A 17,314-nucleotide genomic window follows, 5' to 3' on the forward strand; every position below is an offset into this window, starting at 1 on the left:
CAAGCCCACCCCCCCCCCCCACCCAAAACGGGTCAGGATATCCCAGCTTCAGCACAGGTGGCTCAATCCGTCCCTGCTTTAGCACAGGTGGCTCAGTCTTCGATTGAGCCACCTGTGCTGAAGCTGGGATATCCTGAAAACCTGACCTCTTTGCAGGGACTTGTGGACGGACGTTGCACACCTCTGACGAAAGAATAAGTGATAAGGAGTATAGAAGTGTAAAAAGGGGAGATGCCAATGTAGTTGTGTGTACATTTGATATCTTCTCATATCAAAGGCTGATGGGCTGAAAGACAGATTTTAGTCTAATACTGTACGCCATTATTGGGAATCCAAGTGGTTTGCCCTCTGGCAGTATGGCCTGTGAGAGGAGGGTACATACAAAATACTTTGGCTTTGATTGCACAGTGGAGTGCTATGAAGGCGCGTGTATCCACTTTGATTCTGGGGACAGACTGTGTATGGTGGTATTTTTTGCAGTCACATTGGTTCAGACATTTAAGGGTTCCACCGGTAAGACATTGAGGTCTGGTTTCATTTTCTCCACCGTGAAAAAGCGTTGACCCAGCTCTTGGAGGAAGCTAGACCAAATTCTTATGAGGGACACAACGTGGGCACTGAAATCTGTTACTAAGTGTTTGTCTTTTTTGGTGTTATTTTCTTGTGCAAAATCAGCTGCTCCTTGTGACATGACATGTACAAATGTGTGTGTGTGTGTGTGTGTGTGTGTGTGTGTGTGTGTGTGTGTGTGTGCGTGCACTGTATCTTCAGCAAAGGTGACATTTCATTGTATCCTGTTATAGATTTGAAGTGGGCGAACCTAGTCCCTTGTAACTGTGGTCTGTTGAACCTCTCTGTGCTTTAGCCACTAAAATTAGATTGTAAGCTCTCTAGGTCAGAAAAACTCGTGTGCATGCAAACGTTTACACTGCTCTGCTGCTTGATATGAAAGCATGTCATTGTACTATAGCTCTCACTCTTGTCCTCGGCAGACACAATCACTTGCGTATAACGAGTCGGAGCCACTGTGCCATTCATACGGGAACAGGGCACATTCATGTCTGGTTATTATTTGAGAAGCAGGTCTGGGTTGGGATTGATGATTCAGGCTGGAGAATCACTGCTCTGTACCTGTTGCTACTGCAGTCTTGATTCTGTTTGCACAACTGCCCTGAGATCACCAAATGATTAATCCCGAAAACATTATTGCTGCCGTCCATGCCCAGGGACCCCGGTCTCCACCTTTATGGTTATACTGCAAGATAAATCAACACTACAAATGTCAGATCTAAAGCTTTGTCTATAAATAATGGTTAAAGCAGCAATACTACATTCCCCCCCCTTTTTTTTTTTTCTATTAATATGTAAAGCATGTGACAATGTAATTCTACATTCTTACTTAAAGCTGCAGACCAAGCAATAGCCTACGTGTGTGTTTTTTTTTAAATCAGTTATGTACTATGAGTAAATACTTGTAGCATTAAAAAAAAAAAAAACAATAAAAAACATTAATGGAACAAGAATTTTTGGTTTCTATAGCAACCATTTGCAAAGTCACATCCCCTTCCTCTTCTGAAACAGGCTCTAGCACACCCCTCTTTGAGTCTCTCTCTCTCTCTCTCTCTCTCTCTCTCTCTCTCTCTCTCTCTCTCTCTCTCTCTCTCTCTCTCTCTCTCTCTCTCTCTCTCTCTCTCTCTCTCTCTCTCTCTCTCTCTCTCTCTCTCTCTCTCTCTCTCTCTCTCTCTCTCCTCAAGCTGCCAATCGTTTGGTGCTCCTGTTATAAATCTGTAAAAATCTTGATTTATGTGCCTAACATAATGGCTACCTCCCAGTTTCAATCAATCCTTCAGTTGGTGTAATTCAGCAGCTACAATGTATCGTGATATTACTAAGGTAACATTATCTATTGTTACAGTTTACAGCTCAAACTGCTGGGAATATTGGCAACAAATTATCACAAACAGGAAAGTGTTGGAAACGTCTTGCGCTGCTTGGGAGGTGGGCTAAAGCCTGCTATAGAAATTAAAGGATGCTTTAAAAACGCCAGTAAGAGTTGAATAAAAAAAAGTCAATATCAGATACTACAGAACTGATTATTTTTTTCATGTTTTGCTGCTTTAAAGCCAAAAACTAAATTAAAACCCTCCTCATACCACAGTGAAATAATAGCAAAATAATTTGGTGCCTTTTTTTTAAAAACCGTAATGTTAAAAGAATTTTTTAAATCCTGGTTTAATGTTTTCAAGTTAACCAAATTTTTGGAGGGTTTTATGGTCCACTTGTAATCTTTCTTGATAAAAACGGGGGTAACGTTTAAATTCCTGCTGAATTTCTTTACTTGTAAAGTAATTCTAATGACATTAGCCAAACAGGTAATACTTTAGAAGAAACAGTATTGAATAAAATTTGAATGACGCAATGGCCGGTAAAACAAAAAGCTATTGAATTTCCCCATAAAAGTAAGAAATAAGACTTCCAGATTATTTATAACCGTTTGCCTTCTATAGGGGAAAGCTCCTTTGAACTCTTTTGACCCCTGTCTGCTAACCCCGATAAGACCCTGTTAGATGACATGCGTTTTGGATTCTGTTTGTGTGCAGGATTGGGGTGTTCTCGAGGAAGCTGAAATACTGCGATAGGGAGTGCACTTTCATGTACAATGATTGGGATGCCACACTGATCACCAGCACAGTCACTTGGAACTAGTCATTTTACTCTAGATCAGGGGCGCAATCTGTTCCCCGTGCGCACCCCTGCCTTCTCTCCTCGGCGCCGTGTATCCTCCCCCCCCCCCGCTCGGCGTCAAATGACGCGTGGGGTCATGTGACGTCACGTGACCCCGCGGCGTCATTTGACAGTGTTACCATGACAACGCTTCTCTGGAAGGTAAGTGTGTTTATAGAGGCCTCGTTCAGTTCCCTGGCATTTAATTTAAATGCCTGGGCGGAGAGTGCGGGAACTCTATAACTGCGCCCCCCCCCCCCTGAAAATCTAGCGCGCACCCCTGCTCTAGATCACGGGTGACCAACTCCATCCTCAAGGGTCACCAACAGGTCAGGTTTTCAGGATATTCCTGCTTTAGCACAGGTGGCTCAGTTGAAGTGTGTGTGTGTGTCCTTAAAAAATACGGAAATAATAAATAGGAAACCCTTTGTTGCATGAAGTGCTGATCCGGTCGCTTTCTTTCAGGTTTGGAATATCAAGCAGATGATAAAGTTAACACAAGAGCACATTGAAGCCTTGTTGGACAAATTTGGAGGCGAGCACAACCCCCCTTCAATATACTTGGAGGTGAGTATCTGGTTTAGTAGGACTGAGGAGGCCTCTAATAGCTCCAAATGCTGCAAATGTCAATTAAATGTATGTTAAATCTGGTGGGTTTTTTTTTTGAACTCGTGCTAGAGGATGAGATTGGAGCGTTTATAAACATATCAAGTTAAAACCTGGTAGGGGGTTGATTTTCCTCTAATTACCGCTTTCTGTGTTGAGCCCAGTCTGTGCCCGTTTTTTTACTTTGTTTTTCAGTTTGGTTCCATAGCGCGGCTTGGTAAGGGCACTGGAAATATGACTCGGCAGACACCCTTCTATTCAACTTCTAAATTCCAGAGAAATGATGATGGCCAAGCATTCGATTTAAAGATCCTGGACACACTAATCATAAAAAAAAACAAGTAGTATTCAAAAATCCCACATAGTCAGCCAGTTACATTTCTTAGGGGCCTCCTAATGTGGAAGTGTTTGACAATCAAGTGTTTTCTTTACCCTTATTGTCCTTATCAGAAAGCCGATAAGGGGCGGGGGGGGGGGGGGGGAGGCGGGTAGGGGATGGGGGATTGATCTGGCTGTACAAGCACTTGCTGATCACACAGTGACCTCACATGAAAGGGATCAGCCAGAGGAAATCCAACCCCTTCCAAGTCTAACTTTAAAAATAAAAAATGATTAAATACTTAAATGTTTCAGATTTGACTAAAAATGGTATCAATGACCCATATGAGACCCCTTACACATGTCACTGGGCTTAGATCACCTAGGGCTGCCCCTTTAACACCGCATTTTCCTCTGTGTAGAGTCTGGCTTGCAGACATACAAGGTTATGAAGAAATGTTTTTCCAAAGCGAGTCTGTCTACCCATCTGTTTACCTAGCTGCAAAAAAACCAAGAGCTGTAATCAGCCCAGTGTTTAACTGTCCTTGGGTCACTCCCTGTGTTGGGTAAACAGCAGCAGACACTGTTTCTATAAACAGCCGTTGTGACCTCCCCTAACACACAGGGCCTTAGCTTTACATTCCCATAGTTCCCTTGGCAGCTTATCGCTTGGCTTAGGTCTGTCTGTCCATTTTTGCGGCTGCCCTGCAACCATTAACCAGGTGTCATTGTCCATGGCATTGTGTATAATGGAGTGCCTTGGTGGGGATGGGTGTAGGCGCCTCTTTTCTGTCCCAGCTCCAACATACCAGGGCAACAAACAAACGATCTGAAGACACATCCACATTTTGCAAGATAGCTGGAAACCACAAAGCTGCAATACTGTTGCATCAAGATAGTGCAGAAGGTGTTGCAAAAATGTGTTCTGTGAGACGAGGAGGAAAGAATAAAGTGGCTGTCAGTGAGGAATGATGGGTATGAATGACGGCCGACTGGTTATACCACTTTTTTTTTTTTTTCTCACTGGATCTATGTGATGGTGTAGTGCAGGGGTGGCCAACTGCAGTCCCCAAGGGCCACCAACAGGTTAGTTTTTTTTAAGACTATCCTTGCTTCAGCACAGGTGGCTGTCGTTGAGCGAGCCACTGATTGAGCTACCTGTGCTGAAGCAGGGATTTCCTTAAGACCTGACCTGTTGGTGGCCCTTGAGGACTGCAGTTTGGTCACCCCTGGTGTAGTTGCAATGAAGCAGCTGTAATATGCGCCTCATAAACTGACACAGCCGCCTCTCCAGCAAACCATCATTTTCGTCCACAAGTGGCTGCCACCCTGACATTAGAAGGGCAATCCACCCATTTGCTGCCAGAGGGGCCAGCAATGCAAAAATGTATTATAAAACATACCGTTTTATTTTTTAAATCTCTTCTTAAAGTAGTTGAGACGTTGGACTACCCCTTTACAAAGATGTTTGTCCTGCTAAGTGTAATTGGCTCCAACAGAAATACCCTTAAATGAACTGTTACTTTTGTATATTTTGTGCAATAGGAATAGAACGTGCATGTCGCCAGGAACACGGGGTTCCTGCATTTCGCCAGGAACACGGGGTTCCTGCATTTCGCCAGGAACACGGGGTTCCTGCATGTCGCCAGGAACACGGGGTTCCTGCATGTCGCCAGGAACACGGGGTTCCTGCATGTCGCCAGGAACACGGGGTTCCTGCATGTCGCCAGGAACACGGGGTTCCTGCATGTCGCCAGGAACACGGGGTTCCTGCATGTCGCCAGGAACACGGGGTTCCTGCATGTCGGCTTCTAATGTTGACCTGCTTTGACTAATGATGGTTTCAGAATTACTTTGCAAACAAAGAACATTGCTTGGTAGCCTGACAGTCATATCACCAGAAGACCTTACATAAAGATTGTAAAAACTCTCCAAATCGCTTGTTTTACCATGTTAAATTGTAAAAAAATAGCTCTGTTCAACCTATAGAACACTACCCTTTGATCACTTTATTCCTAGGCAGGACAGTCCCTTTAAATCCGATTCATTGATCATATTCCACCATGGGGGAAATGGCAGCTGTTCTATTTGAAAGTTATATGGAAATCTTCTATGGAGTTTTGCATCATAAAAAGAGGCATTTTATACAGTTAATATTTATTCAAAGGTCTGTTTTCCAAAGCACCATCTGAGACTTTGTATTTTTATTATTTTAAATGGGAACATTAAATAGGAAAACATAGGCATAAATCTCAAATGAGCATGGTATTTACTTTGACCTAGATTTGCCAAGCACTGAACCCCTAGTAGCCCCTATAACATACCTGCTAGGGCACGGGACCTGGCACGCAAAAGGCCCCATCGCAGTGCTAGGTACGTCATGGCACAAATGCTAGTCTTCTGGGGGCAGTGGAGCTCTACTCCAGTCCTAAGACCCCCCCCCCCCCCCACCACCTTCCTAACAGGACACGTTTTAAGGATATCCCAGCTTCAGCACAGGGGGCTCAGTCTTAGACTGTGCCACTGATTGAGCCACCTCTGCTGAAAGCATGTGGATAGTGATGTATATCACTCTTAAAGCAGCAAGTATGTTTGTATGTATATATGGTAAGTATCTCGTGTGTGGGTGTATATTTCATTTGGCTGTGTAGGGTTCTTTTGAAAGTGTAATTGTTGTGTTTTTCTGCGCCTGTGAACGGGTCAGGGAGAGTGGTGTTCTTACGCAACCTCTAACCCATGCTGTAACTGTTGGCCGATAAATATAAGGGAAGAGAACTATGGGGCTTTATGCAAATTTCTACTCGGCTCATAGTGCGGATTTTGCATAAAGGGAGTAAATACAAGAGATCAAAACCATCCCAAGGATCTCTGCTTACCATGTGGTGAAACTAACTGATAAAAAAAATAATTCAAAACTATTTTTATACATTTTTTGTAGGTGTCAATGACATAGATTTGCCTCCTTAGACATTTGTCTGCTGTTTGCTTTGGTTGTAGGCGGGAGTGCACCTTTTTAATAACCACTGTTTCCGTGGCAGGCTTATGAGGAGTATACTAGCAAGCTAGATGCTCTACAGCAGCGGGAGCAGCAGTTACTGGAGTCTATGGGGAATGGAACGGACTCTTCCCCTCTGTCCTCGGACATCTCTTCATCTTCCTCCACTATATCCATGGTACCTTCATCCCTTTCAGTCCTACAGAACCCGTCGGATCTGTCCCGAATCAACCCCAAATCTCCTCAGAAACCTATAGTTCGAGTCTTCCTACCTAACAAGCAACGCACGGTGGTGAGTGCAGCCGGAGTCCGTTGCACTGAGCATGTTTGAGTTGCAACAAAATGAGTTTACACACAATAAATGTTTAGTTGCCATTTGTAACATCTGTTTTGTAATGTACAAAGTGTAGCGTGTTGCAGTCGTCCCACTGTTACCAGGGAGAACTGCTGATGTGTAGACAAAATATTCTGAAATACGTGTGTGTTATTTTGATATTGCAACTTTAAATCCTAATTTCACAATGGTGGTTAGTTATGCAGCCTCTTTCATATTTAGCTCATGAGCAAGTATCTAAGTGGACTGTCGAGCATATCTGGAAACACCAAAGGACCTCACTATGCACAGCTTGGCGCAGAGACGTTAAAAGGGGGTATCGTTGAAACTTTGAACATGTATACCGTTTCAACAAAGTGCAGGAGAGAAGTAAATGACAGAGAGAAGTGCTAGAGCAAGAGGTCATGTACTGATGCTGGAGGTTGGACGTCTGAGGAAGGACTTTGTGGTAATGGTGGTGGATTTGTGGCCTAGCCTCCCAGCCGAGGGGATCCAGGCTAATGCAGTGAGGGGATTTACAAAACCTTTTGGGATAGACCGAAGGCTGTCCTAAATATAAAGAAAGTGGAGGATCTCATGGGGCAGATAGGAGAATAGGCCGGCACGGTGGGTGGTTCTTATCTGCCGTTACAGTCTATGTTTGTGACAATTCCAGTGATCAGGGCTGTGTTGTGTATGAGAGAATATCTAATATAGTCTGAGGCACATTATTTAACAATATTTAACACCATTCTCCAGTCCTCAAGGGCCACTATCAGGTCAGGTTTTAAGGATATCCCTGCTTCAGCACAAGTGGCTCAATCAGTGGCAGTCAAAATGAGCCACCTGTGCTGAAGCAGGGATATCCCTAGTACTTGGCCTGTTAGTGGCTCTTGACGACTGGAGGTGGCAACCCCTGAGCTAGAGCATGCAATCACTGGACAATGCTTTTGGCCACTCTGGTCCTTTCATCAGGTATGTGAATTTGGAATATTTTGTCTCTTCCTTGTAAGGGTTTCCTACTAACAGTTTTTTTTTGTGTTGCCCTTATTCTTTATTTTCTTATCTCGTTGAACAGTGTGGCCACACTGTATTAAGGGCATGCACCAATGAAAAACCTCTTCTACCTGTACAGTTGATTTTGCCCCTATATTTTTTTTTCCACTATCAATTTTTTAAATAAACTAGACAAGGAACAAAAAAAATCCTTTCTCTAGAAGTTTGCTGATGTACTTTCTGTCACTCCAGGTCCCGGCTAGATGTGGTGTGACTGTGCGGGACAGTCTAAAGAAAGCACTGATGATGCGCGGGCTGATCCCAGAATGTTGTGCTGTGTACAGGGTACAGGATGGGTAAGATTTGCCTGTAAAATATGATTTTTCTAATCCCCTCTAACTACTTCAAAACCTCGGTAGAAACCCCTGAGAACTGGTTTGTCCAGAGAGCAAAGTCCACAGTCCATTTCTGTGTTGGTAACAAATGAGCTTCTTAGTTTATCAATATTTAAGTTATACAGTATATTACTAATTTTTGGGAAATAAATTCTCATTCTCACTTGATAATTTCCTGTACATTTCCAGACATTTACCATGTATTTGTAACTGTGTATTTGTCGTCATAACTCTGTACCCAGGACACACTTGAAAACGAGAGTTAAAGCTGCAGTTCAGGCTTTTTTTTTTTTTTTTTTTTTTTTTAAATGTATAGTTTTTTTTTTTTTTACTTCAATAGTTTCATGTGGGCAATCTCTACTTACCTAAAGAACTGCATAGCTGCTGGTCAATTCGTTCTCCATGTATTGATCGGCAAAGTTTGGCGACATCTTTAAATATGGGGAATGTATTTCCTCTGTTTCTGTCACTCAGTGGAAGCTCATGAATATTCATGAGCACTCCTGCACTGACATGTGCAAGAGGGAGGGCAGGGCTCACAAAGGGGTGTGCCAGGGCTTGTGACAGGACATGAAGGGGCAGTGCCTTAGTAAATGGTTGTTAAAATAGAATACAAGAAAATTGGTCTTTCAAAGTTGTTTTTTTAAAAACAGAAAATGCTAAAAGTATTTTTTCTTACTACAGAACTGATTTATTAAAAAAACCACACATGCAGGATATTGACTGAACTGCAGCTTTAACTCTCAATGTATTACTTCCTGGTAAAACATTTTATAAATAAATACATTTATGAGGATATAGTTTTGCCCTTTATTAGTGCTGCTTTAGTACTATTGTTCACTTGCTGAGATTTGTTGTGTTTGTTTTGCAAACTCATACAATATAATATACAAAACACATGCACCGCTTTAACTTCAATAAACAGAGTTCTCTAATCGTGAGTTTTGAAAGTGAAACCTTTGGCACTTTGGTAAAGTTTTGGTGTTTCGGAACTGGCAGGGAGAAGAAGCCAATTGGCTGGGATACAGACATCTCCTGGCTCACCGGAGAAGAGCTGCATGTTGAAGTTTTGGAGAACGTGCCCCTTACAACCCATAACTTTGTAGGTACAATTTTATGTTACGTGTGTGAATAAATGATGTAGATTTTTGTAGGTTGTGATACTTTTTAAGGGAATGAACATTGTTTTTCATAGATTAAATTATAGTGTACGGAGCAGGGGTGGTCGTCTCCAGTCCTCAAGAGCCACCAAGAAGTCAGGTTTTCAGAATATCCCTTATTCAGCACAGGTGTTGCAGTCTTCGACTGAGCCACCTGTGCTGAAGCAGGGATACCTGTTGGTTGCCCTTAAGGAGTGGAGTTGGCCACCCATGGTACAGTGATTTCCAAACTTCAAAGGTTTCTTCTACAAGTGTGATCTTTAGAAGGCAAACAAGATGTCAGTGAACCCCTGTGCATGTGGGGGGATATCCACAACATTATTTTAAGTTTTTTTAAAATTAATTTCTATATATAATTTTCTTTCTTTTTTTTAACTGGGTGGAAAACAATAATGGAATTGCCGGCTTTAACCACCTTCCCCAACTCAAACATTGCATTTTATTGATATGTTCAGTCTTTTGGTACCTTTGATTATTTCCCCCCCCCCCAAAATGCGCTGATCGGGTCTTATCACGGACAGGTGATTTTTGTTTAGGTCAAAAATCTCTTGTGAAATATACTGTCATGTACGGCACTGTGAGAACCTGCATATCAGACACGGGTTAATACACAGCTCACAAGCTGACCAACTTTCCACCTTCCACAAAGGTCCCTCAAATTAGCAATATCTCCCCTGACTCCGTCCAATATACCCTCTGTCACAAACACTTCTGAGCACATGACTTAGCTATGCAACTAGGGTCAATACACACAGCTACTCTAGCCAAATTACCTTTCACCTGCGCAAGGTACGTTCAATGAGTTCATATTTACCCCTTACTCGAACGCAATCATATCTATCCGCTTCCACCACCCAAGACACATGCAGACAAAAATATGTATCTGCCAGGGTTTAAGGTCCCTGTTTATTAACAAAAACATATGCACTTGACACACACATCTGTTGTAGCAAAATGTGTCCGAAAATGTAAATACTCTGCAAAGCGTGTAAACCGTTCATTCAGAGCCCAAAGCATTGCTTATTAAAGGTTTTTTTTTAATATAAAAAATACAGTACTTAAGTTACAGAAAAGATAATTGCAAGAACATAGTTACAATAAATGCAGACCAGTTTCTTAAAATAAGAGGTCACTGGTGTAGAAAGATGAAAATTCACGTGTGATCCCAGACACACCTCTGACATCTCACTCATAATTAAAAAAGTAGGGCTTTATATTCTAACTCTTCATTGAGAACACCGTAAAGGCCAGCCCTGTCATCAATCAGCCACGGGGTTGACAGTTTTCCGACTTAGAAGAACAAAAACAAACTTTCCTGAAGTTTAATGTCTGACTAAATATATTAAAGGCCTCATAACTTTATGGCCATAATACTTACACACGTGAGTCATGTCAATAGGTTCAGGCAAGTTTGACGAATGTAACGAGACTCATTTTGACAGACTTGCCACTAAGTTTGAACGACAAATGGGTATCTGTCCCTTGCCACCTCCTAAACACGAAGGGCTTGGCATCGTTTGATTTGGGTTATTTGCAACATTTACAAATCTCTCTCCGGTGTACTTCAGAATAGGTGTCGGGTCCATGGTATTTAACTGGCCATAAAAACATTTCTGTGTATTTTTAAGTCAAAACTGTTACCACATTAACCCCTGAAGTACCAGATTGATTAAAATGTTTAAGATCTCGTGAGATCACAACGGCCGCACATTGTTATGGTTGGGACATGTGAAATGTGCTCACAAGTGATATTTTTATTTTGTTAAAGCTAGAAATGTATTTCCTTTTGCATAACTCAATAAATAGGAATAAAATGTATAACTTTCAAGTCTTAACTTAGTGAGTTCTATTATTTTTCCTGAGGATGGTAAGTCTTTTTATTTATTTTTTGATAACTTTTACCATATTTAAGTGCTGATTCAGAATTTATAAGAATATGAAAATGTTGATTAAATGCTATGTCAACCTGTGTAGTCATTCAGACTTAATAGCCCCTACAGTAATTGAATAATTATAGAACTAGCAGCTCTTGTATAAATGCTGCATAATTGCAATAATTATGATTTAGTGAAAAAAACATTCAAAAAAAATATGTTGTAGTTGTGAATTTTCTAAAATGACATGCGTCTTTTTATGGTACTATTTAACCCAGGGGGGCACAAACCGGGGGGTGTGGGTGGGATTTTTCAGGGGGAACTCGGCGGTTGCAGAGGCCCCGCGCTCTTTCCCATGGCATTTAAATTAAATGCTGGGGGATCGCGTGAGGCCCCTGCAACTCTACTTACCGTAATTCAGAGGGCTGGTGTGACGCGTCGCTATGGCAACACGGCGCCATGACGCTGCCGGGCCACGCGACGTCACATGACCCACGACGTCATTTTACGCCAACCATAGAGGTAAGGGGGGCGCGAGCAGTGAAGGGAGCAGGCAGGGGGGTGCAGCTTCACCCCTGATTTAACCTATAACAACAAAATATTCAAAAAAAAAATTTGTCTCCAATATTGGAGTGTTTTTTGGAAGGTAACATCTATTTCCCCAGGAAAACAAGACGTGATTGTTAGCGCTTTTCTGTTGCCTGGTTAATTTGGGAAGTGCTTGCGATCCTTTTTTGAGGTGGGAGAACACGACTACCTTTTAGGGATTGCTACGGGATGCAGTCTCAAGATAAGGATCCATATTAACTAAGTCACTTCAATAAGTAGTAAGGTGCCTTAAGACTTAGCACAACTTAGTATATATGGCCCGAGTTCTCAGTAATGGAGTTAACAGTCCTTGCTAATTTTTGGCTTCCTAGGTAAGGAAAACGTTCTTCACATTGGCATTCTGCGACTTCTGCCGGAAGCTGCTTTTCCAGGGATTCCGCTGTCAGACGTGTGGATACAAGTTCCACCAGCGGTGCAGCACGGAGGTGCCACTTATGTGCGTTAACTACGACCGGCTTGAGTAAGTTACCAGAATGAAACATTCCTAATGTCTTACACTGGGTTACTTTTTGAGGGTGATAGCACCTCGTATTGAACCGATATGAAGATGGTCGAATTTAGAATCTCGTAGGTTTCTACAGATGGTGTTTTATTGTATCCGCAACACCCATCTTCCAGTCTGCAAAAATGAGACTTCTGTAATAATTATAACGTGCATATTCTTCCAAGAAATGCACAACCTGCAAAGTACTGTTATCATGGACCGTTGTGATTTCTAGGGTTAATTTGAGAGGATTTATTGATGTGATATTTGCCCATGTGGAGCACCTTGAGAAAACAGCCTAAAATCTTTTGGATTATAATACAAATCTTTAGCAGGTTACATCACCAGAATTCTCTACGGGGAAAGAATTAGCGCATCACCAGCAAAGCTCATTCTGTAACCTTGAGAGAGATGTACTGTTGCTTCAACTTTATCACTATTTATTTAAAGGGCTTGCAACCCGAGATACAGATAGCATCTTCTGCTTTAATTATGCCACACACAGCCGCGCAAGAGAGTGAGTAGAAGCACAAATATATTTGTTATACAGATAAAGTGCAATACAAAATGGCACATGTAAGACATTTAGCTGTGGTATGTCGGGCCTGTGTTTAGATAATGTATGTATGTGCGTATGTCTTTATTTATATAGCGCCATTAATGTACATAGCGCTTCACAGTAGTAATACACGTGACAATCATACAAATAACAGATCATGGTAATAAGTGCTTCAGACATAAAAGTAACATTTCGGAAGAGGAGTCCCTGCTCCGAAGAGCTTACAATCTAATTGGTAGGAAGAACGTACAGAGACAGTAGAAAAGCATTCTGGTAAGTGCATCTGCAGGGGGCCAAGCTTTATGAATCGTGTATAATATTAGCCACAGTGCTACTCGTATGCTTCCTTAAGCTAGTGTCTTTAAGGTAGAGTGGATGCTAGTAGGGTATTGATGCTAATAATGCAGAGCTTCAGGTGCTTGATCCAAAGATCTCCACAGCTGTTCGAACGTCTTTATTTTTCAATCTGCCCACTTTGGTGCCTTCCTTTCCAGCGTTATAAGCAGCACGGCCGCTCTGCCAGCTCACTCCCTGCTGGTACACACAGTGGCAAACGTCAATGTGCAATGACGTCACCTCTGAACTACTGCTTGTTTCATCATGTGGTCAGTTAATCAATTTTGGGTTCCTTAAATAGCCCTAAAGCACAATTTTTATTTGAAAAGATACATAATTATGTGTTACTTTAAATATATGAATGTATGTACACACTACATATCCTCCATGCGGTGATAAAAAATCAACGCCATATATAAAACTCCAGTACAATGTTTATTTTTTATTTTTATTTGTTTATTTACGTTAGTTTTGCACATCTCTGCATTGTCCCTAATGGAGAGATGTTACATCAACACATTTGATTGTAATGTAATGTTGGTATTAAGTATTATGACCCTCGTGGGTTAATTATAATCGTGTGGCTTTAGGGCTTATTTAAGGAGCCCAAAATGAATGACTGACCACCTGATTAAACAAGCAGCGAAACGCGTTGAGCTCAGAGGTGACGTCATTGCTCATTGATGTTGGCCACTGTGTGTACCACCGGACGGGGGGGGGGGAGGGGGAGTGGGAGTGACCTTGCAGAGCGGCGGTGCTGCTTAGAACACAGGAAAGGAAGCCCCCAAAGTGTGCCGATTGAAAAATGAAGACGTTTGATTTTCTGTGGGGATCTATGAATCCAGCACAAGAATCTCTGCATTATTAATTAAACACAAGCCCGATACTCAGCAGCTTACATGCACCATTTTGTATTGCACTTTATCTGTATAACATGTATTTGTACTTCTACTCGCTCTTTTGGACCCTCTTTTGCTGTGTTTATTTTTTATTTTTGGAATATTATCCCCTGGATGGGAGTTGCCCCATTTTGATTGTGGGGTGAGTGATTGCAGGGACCACCCTTGATCTATACCAAAGATATACACTGCTCTGGGGAACACTTTTTAAACTTTAATTATACCTACAGAATATAAATGCCCTATCCACCAGGGATATTTATTGTATGAAGGTTTGGGCTCAACAAAATAATACAGTAATTTATAACAAAAATATACAGTGTTGGGAGATACATGACAGATGTACAGGATTTCATAAAGACAAGTTAAAACCATACTACATGTAGGTACAGTAGAATAGTTTCTTCACGTTGACTTCAATATTTTCATGTTGGCATTTCTCTGCTTTTTGTTTCAATCTTTGCGATTTCTCTGGATTATTGCACAAGTTAGGCTAGTTTTTCTTGTCATTGTGTTTTTGCCTCACAGTTTGCTGTTTGTCTCCAAGTTCTTTGAACACCACCCAATATATCAGGAGGAAGCTCCTTTTGAAGAAGCTATTCCAGGTGTTGGGTCTTGTTGTCCTTCACCCCCTCCTGATGCCTTTGGGTAAGATCTATTTTTTTTTTTTAAATGTATAACCTTTGCCAATGTGAGCTTTCGACCTAAATCTATACAAGCCTGTTCTAATTGCAAAACAGCTGCATTATGAATTCTCTTTTCTTCTGTTTGTCTCTGGAGGGTGGGATTTAGAGAATACTGGAGATAACATTGCACTCCACCAGATGCTGTGGCTATTTAGACCACCATGGATAATTACGACAAACATCTATTTTTACAGCTGCAAATGTTGTTTACCTTTTTAAATGCTCCCTGTGTTCACAAATCCTCTCATGATGTAATAGATGGACCTGCCAAGAGAACAACGGGATGGGAACACTGGTGTGGTTTTATCAGTGGCAGCTCGAAAGATGGTTTCATAATTTCCGCTTGGGCATTGAACATATGCTCATGGTAGTTGGGTTGGTATAATTTAATAGCACTCTTCTTAGGCCATGTGCTCTAATCATTGTAGCAGAGATAACGTTACAGCTCCCAAACCTCTGGTCTCTAATCCACTTTTGTAAACCGATGGGTGCTTCTCACCTGCAGGTTTTCTACAAGGTGCATACTCCGTTAGTCTTGCATATTTAATTATGTCAGCAAAGAGTCGGTGCTTGCCTGAGTCAGTTCTTCACTTTGTTAACTACAAAGGTTGTTAGCAGTACAGTGCCATTGAAGTGTATTCGTTAAACTAGCAGAATGGGGGTTTGGTAATTTTGCACAGAAATGCATCCTGCTGTGTTCATTAAAATGCTCGCGCGTGTTCAAATAGTGCGTAAATAACTTTTTTAAGAGCAGGTTGGGTCTGGTTGGGCAAATTCATATGGTATGCAAATGAAGAAATCTATGCATTTATTGGTTAGAATAGTAAACGTAATTGTGATATTTATTAGTTTCATCGGGGAAATCTTACCACGGCTTCTCGTTTCCCCAGGCATAATATCTCTTCATATACTATGGAAATAACTAATCTATTCAACTGGAGGTGATAATGAAATTGTTTCATATTTTTGCATGCATAATGCATATTTCTGCATATAACATGCATATTTTACGCGTATAATTCTTTGAAAATATCTCACCTCGAGAAAAGAGAATGAGCATTGGTACGAGTCTAACTCTGTATAAATTGAAGCCGTTGGAAAATAATATACAGTATTACATTTGGTTCTTCCTGGTCCAACAATGTAGGTACACACTTGTGAGTTAACGACCCCTCCCTCTAGGTAGGTCAGAAAAGAACGTTGATCAAAGAAGGTATATGACCGGTAACTACCTCACCTGGTCTATTTTCTGTCCTACTCATAGGTAGGTTGCAGAACATGTGTTGCTGTTTAAGGTTATATTTATGTTTTTGTTTTATTTGGCACTTGCTGGAAGGGTTCCTTTTATTACATTACCCCCACCTTGAAGCTCTGGTGTGTGGATATGTCGGACCATCTGGTTCTGTTCCAGAAGCAGCCATTTGCAGAAGTCTGCAATCTGTGGCCCTCCAGGAGACGCGACCAATCGTCCAGTCTCCCAGTAACCATACAGTTCCGCAGCATCCCGAAAGTGATGCGATACGGTCATCACTTCCGGTACTGTTTGGCAGATCCCTAAAGTGTTGACTACTCCAGACATTGTTTGGGAGGGGGGGGGGGGGGGGGGCAGGGTGAAATCAAGAAGTCAAATCTTCTGAAGGGTCTTCTGGGAAGCCTAAAAAAATCACGCGCTCTTTCATGATCAGTATTAAAAGATATTATGCAAATATTGAATCGTATCTCACTGCGGAGGAAGTTCTACTCCGTTTCCCCTATGCAGCAAACCTTGGAACATTTGCAGCAACCAAAAGAGCCGCCTTATCATTCTCAGTTTGTTTTTACTTCTATAGCTCCCCCATATTCACAGTCATGGGAAGCAGTACAATTGCTCTCAGATCACAAGATCAATTATTCTCTGCATATGTCCTCTTCCTTGGAAGACTAGGGAACATAGAAACATAGAAAATTAATTAAGGCCACGAGAACAGTGAAGGAAGTAGATCCCACGAAGCCAACGAAGAAACAAGATGCCATTTTCGCAGGCCACATAAAGGATTGTTTCTTTCTAGGTACACACTACAATTAAAAATATCTTCCAAAGGGCTTAGCAGAAGCCGTCTAGGAAAAGGACGGTCTCAAACAGGTTTCATCAAATGCACCCATTTCAACAATAATATGCAGTGCCTTGGGAAGCTGTTCCAAAAGTGGACCCCCCTGTATCATGCCTGACCAGGAAGAAAAATGTACCCTTTCATTGGCAGTTCATCATTAAGGGATGCAATGGATTAAAAAAAAAAAAGAAATTCTAAAAACTTGCCCGGAGAACAAACCAGCTGTTCCAACAGCATGCATTATTAGAGCCTCATGAGCATGGATGGTGA

At 41.7% G+C, this 17,314-nt stretch overlaps 1 protein-coding gene across 3 annotated transcripts in view; it reads left to right on the top strand.

Annotated features, from left to right (window-relative positions):
• Window positions 1–17,314, top strand: part of BRAF (B-Raf proto-oncogene, serine/threonine kinase) — a 94,410-nt gene that overhangs the window by 18,063 nt on the left and 59,033 nt on the right. For all 3 annotated transcript variants that reach the window (XM_075602632.1, XM_075602633.1, XM_075602634.1), the window contains exons 2-7: window positions 3,190–3,291; window positions 6,687–6,935; window positions 8,205–8,308; window positions 9,347–9,449; window positions 12,302–12,450; window positions 14,797–14,916. In XM_075602632.1, coding sequence (XP_075458747.1) covers window positions 3,190–3,291; window positions 6,687–6,935; window positions 8,205–8,308; window positions 9,347–9,449; window positions 12,302–12,450; window positions 14,797–14,916 — 827 coding nt within the window. The remainder of the gene's footprint in view (window positions 1–3,189; window positions 3,292–6,686; window positions 6,936–8,204; window positions 8,309–9,346; window positions 9,450–12,301; window positions 12,451–14,796; window positions 14,917–17,314) is intronic.

This window comes from Ascaphus truei, chromosome 5, assembly GCF_040206685.1.
Source record: "Ascaphus truei isolate aAscTru1 chromosome 5, aAscTru1.hap1, whole genome shotgun sequence".
Classification (NCBI taxonomy): domain Eukaryota; kingdom Metazoa; phylum Chordata; class Amphibia; order Anura; family Ascaphidae; genus Ascaphus; species Ascaphus truei.